Source organism: Watersipora subatra, chromosome 4, assembly GCF_963576615.1.
Source record: "Watersipora subatra chromosome 4, tzWatSuba1.1, whole genome shotgun sequence".
NCBI lineage: Eukaryota > Metazoa > Bryozoa > Gymnolaemata > Cheilostomatida > Watersiporidae > Watersipora > Watersipora subatra.
In genome coordinates this window covers 8,238,535-8,252,179 of record NC_088711.1, presented here as the reverse complement: position 1 = coordinate 8,252,179, position 13,645 = coordinate 8,238,535, and the positions used below count along the sequence as shown (strand labels likewise).

General features: G+C 38.5%; 1 protein-coding gene across 3 annotated transcripts in view; it reads left to right on the top strand.

Moving 5' to 3' along the window:
* The window catches only part of LOC137393071 (S-phase kinase-associated protein 2-like), a 30,050-nt gene extending 16,538 nt beyond the window's left edge, over nucleotides 1–13,512 (top strand). Inside the window, exons 1-9 of one of the 3 annotated variants that reach the window (XM_068079469.1) lie at nucleotides 745–863; nucleotides 2,946–3,192; nucleotides 4,321–4,586; nucleotides 5,191–5,308; nucleotides 6,269–6,444; nucleotides 9,033–9,131; nucleotides 9,358–9,485; nucleotides 11,589–11,751; nucleotides 12,865–13,512. In XM_068079469.1, coding sequence (XP_067935570.1) covers nucleotides 778–863; nucleotides 2,946–3,192; nucleotides 4,321–4,586; nucleotides 5,191–5,308; nucleotides 6,269–6,444; nucleotides 9,033–9,131; nucleotides 9,358–9,485; nucleotides 11,589–11,751; nucleotides 12,865–13,060 — 1,479 coding nt within the window. In that variant the 5' untranslated portion in view covers nucleotides 745–777 and the 3' untranslated portion in view covers nucleotides 13,061–13,512. Of the gene's footprint in view, nucleotides 1–744; nucleotides 864–2,945; nucleotides 3,193–4,320; nucleotides 4,587–5,190; nucleotides 5,309–6,268; nucleotides 6,445–9,032; nucleotides 9,132–9,357; nucleotides 9,486–11,588; nucleotides 11,752–12,864 lie in introns of those variants that run through there. The other 2 variants (XM_068079468.1, XM_068079467.1) reach the window with 2 other exon arrangements.
* The last annotated feature ends 133 nt before the right edge of the window (nucleotides 13,513–13,645 follow it).

Below are 13,645 nucleotides of genomic sequence, written 5' to 3'. Positions count from 1 at the left end.
TCCAAAGAAGCGATGGATTGGTTGGCTTGTTTCAGCCTTTTGTTAGTCTAGTTACCATTTTTCATATATTTATTTCCATGGATACTAAACCCTGTTTAATCAGAATGTCAGGTGACAACTGGTGATTTGGCTGAGAGTAAATTTATGCTGTGGTATCACTCAATAGCTTCTAAAGCGACCCGCTACGTTAAGGCCGAAACTCAATTTTAACTTTTGTTTAGCAAAGCAAAAAAATGAAAACTCAGGCACAATATGAGTAATAACCTGAGCCTTAGGTGTCTTATTCATTAATTGTATGGCCAGAGACTAGCTTCTTTAAGAATGCATTTAATAATACATTGCAATGTGCCATGTACAGTATAGGTAGTTCCTAATCAACCTTGTGAAGACAGTTAGGTAACTATCCAACTTGTTCACAGATTATAAAATAATTATGATTGAGAAAGTTGAAGCGTGATGTGTGTGACGCTGTGACTGCTGTCATTCCTGTGTGGTAATAGCCTATCATGATAGCCGTAGTTCCATGATCCGTAATCCCACGTGGTTTGAATCGGCTGTCTTTGCGCTGATTGATAGCCATACAAAGTAAACAAGCTTTGTGCAAATAATATAAAACGCTTCTTTTGTTTGCCTTGATTTTGATTGGCCAAATATCAGCTGCAGCGTCCATTGATTGTGTACAGTTTACACGCATCTGGTTCAAAACTGTAATGAAGTTATATAGAGACTATAGGGAGACTCGTAACATTTACTAGCGGCATTGCGGTGTCATCTGTCATGTCTGAGCATGATAGGAGTGCAAATTCATGCTGTGGGGAACTACGAACAGGCGGATCGTTGTCGGCTCGCAAACTTCATTTCTGGTAAGACTACCGGTTTGCATAGCTTCCTACAAAAAAGGGTTGATTGGTTCTCGATTCTAAGGAATAAAATTTTAAAGTTTTTGAAGCTATAAACTTCAAGAGTGATTTCAACGCTAAGATTTCAAAAATGTTTTGGTGCAAATCACCTTGAAATCACCTTGAAAAATGGGACTTTTAAAGAAGCCAAGTTAGTAGCAGCAATTTAAATCTATACTGAAAGACTTTGCATTTTTGTTCTTCATGAAAGACGGAGAGAGAGACAGGCTATCATAATACGGATAACTAATATATAAACTACCTTTTTACAATCAGACTCAGGTCAGACTGGCTGTTGTTTAGGTCATCCTATTTACCATAGTAGTAATAGAACTACTATACTGCTGGACTATTGTTCTAGTAATAATTGAGGTTTAGTTATATTATCTTAGAAGCTCACAGCAAATCCTTTTTGTAAGATTTCAATCTACCTTTCGTTATTACAATTAGAGGAGATTCTTCATAAATTGACATTTCATAAATTGAACAACAAAGGCTTCCTTAAAAGATAGTTTTGTCGTAGCAATGCAACGATAATAACCTTAAAGGTTGACTTGCAACAAAATTCACATTACAGTTATTTGGTATCAGAAGATTCATCATGTCTTACTCTGTGGTGTTGTAGGTGCAAAATATGTGGGAATGTGATTACAAGCTCTTAAAAGCTAAAAATGAACAGTTAATCGCAGCCACGCGAGACCGCCGTAGTTTGGATTCTCTTTCCAAAACGGCACAAATGGGACGTAGCTGTTACCAGATGGTTTCTGTTTACACTTTCAGGCAACTTCATTCGTCGAAATATTTTCACAAATATACTTCACACATTCAATAAAACCACATCTATTGTTCTTATGCGTCTGTTTTATCGTCATTGTAATGCTGTCAATTTTAGCACTGATATCTTATAACTTACCGTAAAAATTTGTTTAATTTTTTAACCTTAGCCCGAAGGAGTACATATCATTGTCTGATAATCATGACGAGCCTGTTGGTCACCTGTGATAATCGAAAAGTGCTGCAGAAAATATTTGCAGAGTATTGGGTCACATGATCAGATTACGACTTGATGATTAGATCAAGCGGAAACAGAACTGCAAAGTAGCGAGCATCTATATTTGACGCGGGGTCTTCGGTAAAACCCGAAGTGTTTGTCATAAACTAGTGCTACGATAAGTTTTATATTGAGCTTTTTATTGGCCTTTCAATTCACGTGAGAACATACGTGACAAGACGATAACCAAATTTCGTGGTTACATCATCGAAATAAAGAGATTCAAATCTACGGCGGCTTTTCGTTTTTGAGCTTTTAAGAGCTTGTAATCGTATTTCCGCATATTTGGCACCTGCAACACAACAGAGTAAGACATGGTGAATCTTTTGATACCAAATAACTGTAATGTGAATTTTGTTGCAAGTCAACCTTTAAAGAATCTGGCTCGTGACAACTGAAGTGAAACTTGTGACTCGTAAGCTTTGGTTGGCAGAAGCAGCCAAAGTAGCTGTAGCCCAAAATCTTTAACAGAATAAACGGTTCTGGGTATGTTAGCTTCGGTTCAGCTACATACGACAGAAGGCGGTGTTTGATGAAACAATTTAGTGTTAACAAATGCAATACTTATCACATATGCTGGGTTCAATTGCAATTCAGAATGCAACAAATAAGATCACTAGACCAATGTTACAAAAAATAGCTGGAATGATATTAATTTCTTGAGTTCAGTTCAGACCTGTGTGTCCACTCTTAGCAAACTTCAGTCGCTTCAGTCGATATAATAGCACCGAAGAAGCTTCAATTTGCTTGGCGGTATCATAATAGGTCTGAAGAGACGTTTGACATCCTGGAGAGGTTTTTCATTCAGTTAATACAAAATCTTGCGATCAATTTTAGTTGGTAAAATCAGAGTCAACAGCCGGTAAACCCTGGCAGGCAACCCAAAGGACTAAAATAGTGAGAGTCTACTTGAGAACAGCGGGTGTAAAGCACTCTTATTTCAATCGTAGATTTTTACGTCATTATTTTCACATTATGCCTGGCTTGTCTAACAGCAAAAGGCGTCACAATGATAGCTGCCTTCCCCACTCAGCACCAGCCAAACAAAAGCCCTTTAACAGTACTACCGCATATAGAGACCCAGTTCTGTCTGATGATTCCCTAACTGAACTCGGCGTCACAGGATATCTATCCGACTATGATGACAGCTACACCGAAGATATATTTCTTCCTCCATCGCCAGATGAATGTCCGGAAAGTAAGTCCTTCCGCGGGAGCTCGTGTGTGGCCCCACCTGCGCAGGTAGGTTTAAAGCTTATTTTCTTTTTTACCACAATTCACATATATACAGTTCGATTCAAAATTTGCTTGTATTATTTCACCTGTCATATGTTGTCGACAGAGTTCTCTAGGACACAGGATGAAGCTGGAGAGAATGTAGTTGAATATTTAAGTAGCTCTTATTAAAGCTATTAAATAGGCTACTCTGTAACCTGAGCAGGCACATTACAATGTGTTGTTGAAGACTTTCTCAGAGTTGAATATATAAAACAGTAATAATCTAAATTCCCATATATGTCGCAAAACACCGGCGACAGATAAAAGGCTATTAGCGGTGAAATAGGAACCTACACTCCGGGTACCGCTGATAGTTGCCAGCGACAATGCAAGATTTTAGCGCTGTTCAAATTTTGCGAAGAGTCGCAGGCAAAACCTTCCCGAAATGCACTGTGCAGGTGAAAGTCAGCATTATCGAAACGGCATGACGGGCGAACATTTTCATGCCGTTATTAGCGATGCAGTTTTATGGGAACAGAAGCCGCATAGCGTCGCAAGCGTTTTGCTGCGCAATATTGCCGCCGGAGTCTCGCAATCGATATGGGAATCAGGCTTTATGTAAGAGTATATTATATCCATTTGATTAAGAATCTTTCACTGCTCGTTTTTTATGAGAAAATAACTACCAGTTTCATGTCTTTGAGTTTCATCAAAATGTCACCTTCTATGTGCACCATAAAATTATTTTCACTCAAAAACTAAAAAGATTTAGCTTGTAAAACACTTATACTGGGGAAATCATGAACACAAAGCCCTTGTCCTTTGTTCCAATGAGCTAAAAACCATGCCACAAGCTGCCTGCAACACATGCTATCTTTATGTATAGCTCTTGAACCAACTAGTTATGAACATTCTCATCTGCTTCATCTACCAATTGTTTAAAATATTCTGTCTACCATTGTAAACTTCTCAGAACTCAGCTCCTACTCTCCAATATTTATCATCTCTTGCTTGTGTTACAGTCTCCTGATGCTGGTAGTCTTTTGCAATGACTAAATTCACCTGGCAAGCGATAAATATGTTGTAGGGCCTATTAGCAAATATAAAGATACCTGGTCTTCTTATAACAACCAACATTGTATTTTTCTGCAGGCAAACTTTCGCTTTATAGAGCTGAAAGAAGACGAGCCTACAGCTTTATTTGATTCTCCCGAGGAGGGAAGGCGAGGCTGGTCAGAACTCGGATTAAAGCTGAGAAAGCCAGATGTGAAAGGCGCTCGAGCAAAGCTGGATGTAATAGAGGAAGATGGTTATTTTAGCTTCCTCGCTGATGAGGTTATACTCTCCATATTCACATACATGCCTAAGAGGATTCTCGCCAAATGCGCTAGAGTCTGCAAAAGGTGGAAAAGACTCGCGTAAGTCTTTCAGGAATTTATATTTTACTACCTACTACTGATTACAGATGCAATGATTAAGGGTCGGTTATGTGGACTACCATATCTACTACCATATCTTTATATGGTGGAACATGCCTAAAGTCTGATTCCCACATCGATTGCGATACTCCGACGGTAACTTGCGCAGCAAAACGTTTGCGACGTTAGGCTCGGCGGCACATGTTCACATATAAGCTGCATCGCTAAACAATTGCGTAATCAAATAAAATGTTCACTAGCCATGCCGTTTCTATAATGGTGACCTTCACCCATACAGTGCATTTCGGGAAGGTTTTGCCTGCGGCCTTTTGCGAAATTTGAACAGCGCTAAACTATTGCGATGCCGCGATTCCCATTTCACCGCGATTAGCTTGCGGTGCTGTCGCCGTTGCTTTGCGACGTATATGGGAACCAGGCTTTAGCCTTGTTAAGGCTGAGCAGACCAGGCGTTCAAACACTGCATGACTAACACATCAGTCGCAGAAATACATCAGTGAATGTCTGCTTCCTTTTGGTTCTTATACTCAGCTATGCTCTTGCCCTAATGAAAAAGCAATGGGGATTTGAAACTGTTCAACTCTAGGTATGATGAGACCCTCTGGAGGAGACTCGATCTAGGTGGGAGGCAAATAAATGACAAGGTGCTTGGCCCTGTCATTCTTGGCAGAGGAGTGGAGTATCTCAGGCTAGCTAATGCGGACGTGAGTCTTTTGCAATTTTGGTATTTCCAATTTCCATTCCATTCGTGCTGACCAGTGTTTCTGATGGCACTTCTTGACTTGGTGCATCGGCTGAGGGCTGCAATGAGCTTCTAGCTAAATATTAGTTTGCTCTACTGGGGCAGGTGAAGATATTCAAGCTTTACATTGCTCAAATAGAATATAGGATATACTTTGGTTATCCGAATATTAAATATATATAGTTTTTTGTTCCCGGTTTTCATAGATGTGGCTTATCTGGATAATAGCGATCTTTTTTATACAATTGAGTCTCGAGAGTAGTGGTTATACAGATATGATTGGCTCTGTTCATTCAGCTCATGCTGCTTAGTCAAAACATTCACATATATGTCTAGTTTAGTATCATCACAGCATTATTCAAAGATTTTAATATCCTAATAACATTCATCATAAGGAATAAGTTCATGCTTTGACTACAGTGTAGCCTTGGGCTCACATTTGATGTTATCATCATTTATGAATGCACAAATGTATGGACCTTAGTGCATGAATGTGCACTACTAAACAACAGTGCAGACAACATTTAGTGCAGACAACTCCGTTATTAGGGGGAGCTATTAGTTATGCAAACAGTAGAAAACAGAGTATGAATTCATCTCAAAGCCAAATTAAACTATTTAGCTGGAATTGTTATCTATATTTCAGCACATTTGTCTCTTAAAGTCAGTCCCATGTATCTCCTATACGCAATTTGTATAAGCCATTATCTACCATCTATTAAATATTGATCTATTTTTGTGTTTTAGGTAACATTTAACAATTGTGTGCGCCCAGTTAATATCACAAAGCCTCGTGAGAATTTATAATTTTTACTCAGTTTTTTGAAGTTACCTCTGTTCCCAGATATCATGGACATGTTTCCATGCAAGCATAGAAAGTACATGAATGTATTGGTAGAATTTTAACGTTCTTTTTTTATAGATATTGGGAGATAATATATTTGAAGCCTCATATTGTGCACCTTCATGTCGGCTGCAATTCCTAGACCTTTCAATGGCCAGTATATCTGAGTTGTCTCTCGAGGAGTTGCTTTTCCATTGCAAACAACTGAGAAAACTCAGCTTAGAAAGTCTCACAGTTAATAACAATATTTGCAGGTATGGAGGTGATGTAATACATTGTCGGTATTTAGTCTATCTTACATACCCTAGGACACTTATGTATTCACGTTTTCGCGGAGTTATTCTCTCGCGAAAATTTTATGAGTGAAACTAAGCAATCATAACAAGTGAGCGAAAACGCGAAATTAAATAGCTTTGTTCATTGATATCCACAATAAAATCGTCATATTAGAAAAGCAGTTAATTTTCTTGTGTGGTTGGGCTCATTTGGCTATTTCTGCTAAACCCATGATAGCTAATAAACCGGCTGAGCAGCATGGCAAGGCAAATCAAGATAACAAGTTTTTTTGGAAAAGCCAAGACAAATGAGGAAGATGATGATATTAGTTTAGTCACTGAATTTTCAACTGATGAGGATGAAAGTTTGGTAGGGAAAGTCATAAAATTAAATAATAGGTAATTATTGTAGTGATGAATTTTATTACCAACTAAAAACAACAACCCTCACTAGATCCAACCGTGTTATTCAGTTCTGGTTGTGAAGTTGGTTGTTATCTATTTTCTTCTTCTTGGGACTTGAGTGTGAAAGACATGTATTTGATTTTCCTTGAGTGGAGTTGGTATAGCAACTGGATAAACATGAAATCCTCTCAACCCACAAGCGAAATCAAACTGAGCCATGGCCACCGTGTGCTATAAATACTTCAGATCTAATATTGATACCACATCATTTACGGCGGCAGGGACCTAGACGTCATTGATAGTCCAAGAAACAAATGGCAGCAAGCGATCAAATTGCATTATCGATTTCGCCTACACATTTCTACCTGCGGTTCACATATACAAACTAGTCCCAAATTGAAAATTTTTCATTACCAGTGAACTGGACCTGAGAAATCTAATTATGTTTGTTCCACTGCATTTATTTTCACATCACCATATTTTTGCACTCATCAGAGCTGCGAAATTAAGTTGCAGCGAAATTTTACTCTGTACGCTACTCACGAAACTAAATACTAGCGAAAAATGTGTCCTGGGGTATACATATACGTAGTAGTATATTAAATGAGGAAGTTCTTGTAACTACATGATACAGTATATCACATATACAGTCAAACATGGATAACTCGGCCACGGATAGCTCGAAAACATGGTTTATTCGAACAGTTTCTTTGGTCCGTTCCCACGTAATGATAAATTGCTATAGATAACTCGAACTCAACACTGTTAATTCGAACTGTTTTTTTGCCCAACGGCTACCGAAACGGTTGTTATCGCTTTAGAAGATCACTTTATTCAAAGCCATAGAGGTAAACCTCATATTTTCGTAATTCATAAGCGTTGTTATTACCACCATCGGCAAAATAATTTTGTCAACGACTTTTCTAAAGGTTTGGTCAAATTTGATTTACACTGCTATACGATTAATAGCACGGGCTTGCCGGGTCACGCGCCCAAGGATTTTCGCCACGCACATACAAAACAAAAACAGCGTGTTGTTTTGTATGTGCGTGGCGAAAATCCTTGAGTGCGTGACCCGGCTAGCCCGTGACGAATAGTTTTCCGACGTTGATTCCGTGTTGAATCAACGTCGGAATGTTGAATGTTTAAAACGTCTTAAAATTGTTTTTACTAAACGTATACGTTGTCTTAGCTAAAAAAAACTATTCATCGTTTGACCTAAACACAGAATACGTGTGTACATTCAATAAGTATCCATTCAAAAAGCGTGAGTGATATACAATGTACCGTTAAACCTCGTAAAACTTTTAATTGAACTGCCTCGGAGTGTTGCTCTTAACGAATCCCAGGTAAAGTAAGGGATTTTTCTTTGGTAACTTTTTCTTGAAGTTGCATAAACTTCAAGAAAAGTCGGCAAAATTGATCGTGGGTAAAACGCTCAAAAGAAAAAGATGTCTTTTCTTTTGAGCATTTCAACAACGATCAAGTTTTGCCAATGTCAATCTAAAAAAACGTCCTGGCAATAACATCACCTCAAACAACAAACCAATCTCAAGTGATAGAAAAATCTCTATACTTTTTGATAAAAACGTTTTAAACTTTACATTAGAAGCATTTAATTTGAAACAAGCCATTTGTGCTTTTGATTTATATTATAGTTTGTATATGTACATGTATCTACTAATAAATAAGTAAATACATGGACTTGTGACAGTGCTCTGATAACTTGAACGCTCTGATAATTCGAACACTTTTGCTCGGTCCCTTGAAGTTCGAGTTATCCATGTTTGACTGTATATATAATTGATAGTATATATATAGTTGATTTGTTTGATACCTCTACAGAGTTATGCTATTGTACATATCCAACATATATTAGATGTCTATGAGCACTGCTTGTTTCCTAAGTGCTCTATACAATCAGCCATAACTGTAATTACAGTTTTCTTGTTTTAACATTCTAAGAGCAAGACCTTCAGTTATCAGTGGTTGTTGTGTACTAGTGAATGTTAGTACTAGTAGTGCTATGAGCCTTTCTATACTCTGCATTCACTTATCTATTTTATCATGTCTGCCATGCCTTATCTTAGTAATTGAGAAGCTACCATAAATTATTTTTACAAGAATGTGGTTAATGATTCCAAGTTGCCATACTGTTTTAGGGCAATTTCTCACAACCTTATGCTCACTACTCTAAACTGTACCATGGTCAGTGGACTCAGTCACTCAGGGTTGAGGCACATCCTACGCTCATGTACCCTGTAAGTCATTGCACTTCCCTTTGTCTGCAGTACCTCCAGCTCACCTTCACCCCTAGTAACTTTAGCTATCAGTTCTCAGCCATCAGTTTAGCTATCAGTTACACCACATGCGGATTTTTACGAACCTAGTTGGGTTCAATTTCGTTGTACACCCTTTGAAAGCATTGACCTTTGAAAATCCCCTACGAAAATTAATGGTTGGTAATATTTTTTGCTTTGCATGTAGACTTCATGAGCTGAACCTTGCGTGGATTAGGCTGCCACTCGAGGATGTTAAACCCGTCATTTCTCAACTCCCTCGTCAGCTTCTTCGTCTCAATCTGTCAGGCTGTCGTGAGAATATTGATGACTCGGGTGAGGCTTTGCTACATACGGTATAAATGTTTGCAAATAATTTTGCTGCCATTCCTAGGTTTGGCAACCCAAATAGTGTTGGATTAAACTATTTAGACCCTAGCTTTGAGAGTTATGAGGCGGTGCAAAGCTCATTTAGGCCTACTTGCTGTGAATGTGTTAATATCAAGCGAACTTTGTTCTAGGTAGTTCAGATAATAATATGGTATGGTGTCCTTAGCTTCTCTAATCCAGGATAGAATAGAGAAACGTACTGAACAGCACATGGAGCTCTACACAGTATTCATAGATTTTACAAAAGCCTTTGATACTGTTTCATGATATATGCTCTGGATAATGCAATGAAAATTGGGATGCGCAGTGAAAGCCACCAACCTGATTGGAGCACTACACGATGGGATGCAGGCATGAGTGGTTGAAGGTGAAGACTCGTCAAATGAGTTTGCGTTAACAAACGGAGTCAAGCATGGATGTGCCCTAGCTTCTACATTGTTTTCCATCTACCTGGCTGCTGTAGCCTTCAAAGATGTACATCAGGGGGTGTACATCCAGCCAAGACATAGCCCGGATCTGTTCAGCGTCTCCCATTTCAAAGCTAGATCCGTACCACCAAGCACCTGGTTTGAAAGATGGTGATGGTGGTGATGATGGTGCATTGGCTGCTCATTCTGCCTCCGACATGCAGCTACTCCTAGACAACTTCATCAGGGCTGCATCTCTGTTTAGCTTGAAGGTTAATATAAAAAAGACAGTGTATACAAACCAATCAAACTTCTTTGCCCTCCTGAAGCCAAAGACATCTTCATTAACCAAGAACCACTGGTTAAAGCTGGTTAAAGCCTCACACTTCATTTACCTTAGAAGCATGGTATATAACAGTTCTGGGATGGAAAAGGAGCTCCAAGCAAGGATTGGAAAAGCCAGTGTTGCCTTTAGCAAGCTTCAGCAGTGGCTGGAAAAAAGCATGTTTCAGTCAAGGTGAAGTGTAAAGTGTATCGAGCAGTGGTTCTGACAACTCTCTTATATGGCACAAAGACCTGGTCAATATATCAAACTCAAGGAAAGAAACTACATGCTGTGATGACACTTGAGCGACCTCATGAACATCGAGTGGCAGGACAAGGTCCCAAATGTATACATCTTAAAACGGGCAGGCCTATCATCGATGGCGACATCCTTATAGAAATAGTCTAAGATGGTTGGGCCTTGTGCACAGAATGGAACCAAACAGTTTTCAACGTGAACTATTATACTCACAACTAGGTGATAGCAAGTGAAATCAAGGAAGGCCTAGACTCCGCTATAAAGATTTAGCTAAAGGATGGTTCACACTATATCACTGTATCTCGGCATTGATGCTACAATACTTTGGTGATCATTGATAATAACAATGTTCACACTATCACAAACCTATCCACGGTTACATCAGCAAATACTCCGTGACGTAGTGTTCTCATTTTTCTTTTTAAATTGTCGCGAAGAACCCTCTGTTTTCGTGTGACCGAAATAAAATACTATTCTCGCAGCCAACGGTCACAAACGGAAATAAATCACGCTATCGCCGACTGTGAATTACCATCGCCGAAATCGGTCATTTTTGAAGGACGGTCATCGATGCTTGGTGAAAGGTCGGGAAAGTTTGACAGCTGCAAACGTTCCCGACATGTCCGCATCGCTTCGTCGATGCCATCGGTTTACAGTTCACATAATTGACGATGAACGCCGAAAGGAAAACGCTGACATAGGGTGATTTAGTGTGAACCGACCTTAGGAGGAATTTAAAATATATGTAAATCAGTACAAACTTATGACAGGTGACTGCTTGTAATCAAGCTGATTGGAGATCTATTATCATAGACCACAATGATAGACAGCCACAAATGGAGAAAGCCATAACCATGGACAGTGTTAGTCACTTCGACTGACTGCGAGAGAGGGAGAGAGGGGGGGGGGGGGGGGAGAGAGAGAGGGGGAGAGAGAGGGATGGTGTCCTTAGGTGAATCGTTTAATGGCCAGTTTAATTAGTTTATCAAGGTAAGGGAAGGCTTCCTGAGAGCTGTTACAGTTTATATATTTTTTACGGGCTCAATCTTGTATTTACAGACGTGAAACTCCTGGTATCTACATGCCCACTCTTACAGGAGTTGGACCTTTCTGACTCACTTCGCTTAACTGAATCTTCTGTGCTCCACATTCAAGAGTCTCTCCCATTCCTCCAAGCTATTCACTTGAGCAGGTGTTACTACATCGTGCCGCATGTCTTCGGGTAACTTTGATACAGTCTAACCTTGACATTCCGTTTCAATATTTGCATCATATGTCACGGCCATCATATGCTGGAGCAAACATACTTATCGGTAAATGTTTTGTTCGATTCATTGCTGAACTGAACGATTCATTGCTGAACTAAAAAATAATGATAAATTCTTCAAGTAATTACATTTAATATAAAAAAAATACATTTTATAAAAACATGTAAAGAAACGAAATCGGAAATGTAAAAATCCAAGTTATATCTAAAAGCTAAAGTAATAATGAGTAAAAATGTTTTTACCTTTACGTCACCGTGGAGACACAGTAATGTCGACTCGTAAATTTACTCCAGCTTACAGTAGACAATTTTTAAATTAACTTATTTTTTTTATTTTATTCGGTACCAGATTTTTCTTTTATTTATAACTTTGCAATGCCAAGATATAGATTTGCTCAAATTTTATGTATGTTGACAATTCTTTATGTAGAGCTGATTGCTTGTCAAGGTTTGCAGAACAGTTTTATCGTTTGTGTTTTTAATTGCATAAAAAACTCGTAACGTGACTGAATATTAGTATTAAATAAAGGTTACTCAATGTCTAAGTTGTCTGTCTGTATTGCTCTGATGAATTCAAGGTTTTCTCACAATGCAGTTTCTCATGAAGATGCTCAACTAATATGAAATTGCAATAATAATTAGACCAAAACTCGCTACGCTAGTGGTATTGCTACAACATTAATAAGATTCGCACAAATACCTGTTTTGCAATGGCCAAGAAAATGCCATGTTTTTACCAGCGTGATCCACTAGATGCGACGCCCAAGTCATAGTAGGTCCCATAGACCTATTAACTATATATCGCTATATAGTTAATATATATACCGTAGACCTATTAACTATATACATGTATATAGTTAATAGGTCTACGGTAGGTCCTAACTTGAGTGTACCGATAGTACCTATACATGTATCATTACCTATAGCGAAATCGCACCTAGTTAACACATTGACATCGCTGTCCAGAATGGCCCCAAGTACATATCACTCTTCTTCCTAAATGCTAACTTGTTTGACTACAGAGCAGTGACTACTTATACTTGAAATGCTATGATCTATGTATTTCAGCTGTTTGAGGACACTGCGAGCCCTAACTGATCTCAGCATACACAGCATGATGCAGGAAGGTGACTTGGCAGCTGTTAGAAAAGCTTTGCCTTCTGTTCTCATCAATGGTCAATACATGTCAACAATAGCCCGTCCTACCGTCGGAATGTACAGGACTAGTTTGTGGGGAGAGCGAGTACGAGATCTACCAATTTAGAAGATATAACTTGCATGTACCAGTCAACCGATTCATAGTATTAGTTTATACCTATTGTAATTATTTTATTTATGTTAGGTTTAATTAAATATTAGCTGCTGCTTTCCATTATTCCGACAGGGGTCAAGGTCTACATGTATAAGATATACATAATAGCTTGGTGATAGCTTATCCCAGTGATATAGGAGACAATTTATACTTCTACTTTTAGTCTAATCGACTGATCACTGCTCATCTACAGTGCTTTTTCATATTTTATTGTTCTTAAATCTTGTTTTGCAGTTTTTTTTGTAAAACTATATTTTATTTTTGTTGTATTCATTATCTAAATGTGTAATCTCTCTATGGTCGCTAAGTGTCTAAGAATGGCAGTAACTGAGTCATATGTCTGTCCAGCATGTACATTATACGATATATACTTTAATAAAAATTTAGTACTTTTTCATGCTCACTCAGTTTACATTCACCTTAGTGTCTATGTATTACCAAATATAAACAAAGGGAATTCAGGCTCATCCAAAATAGGTAGCTAAAATATTAACTGACCATCCTGTGGTTGTTATGCAAATACCTGCCACAGCAACG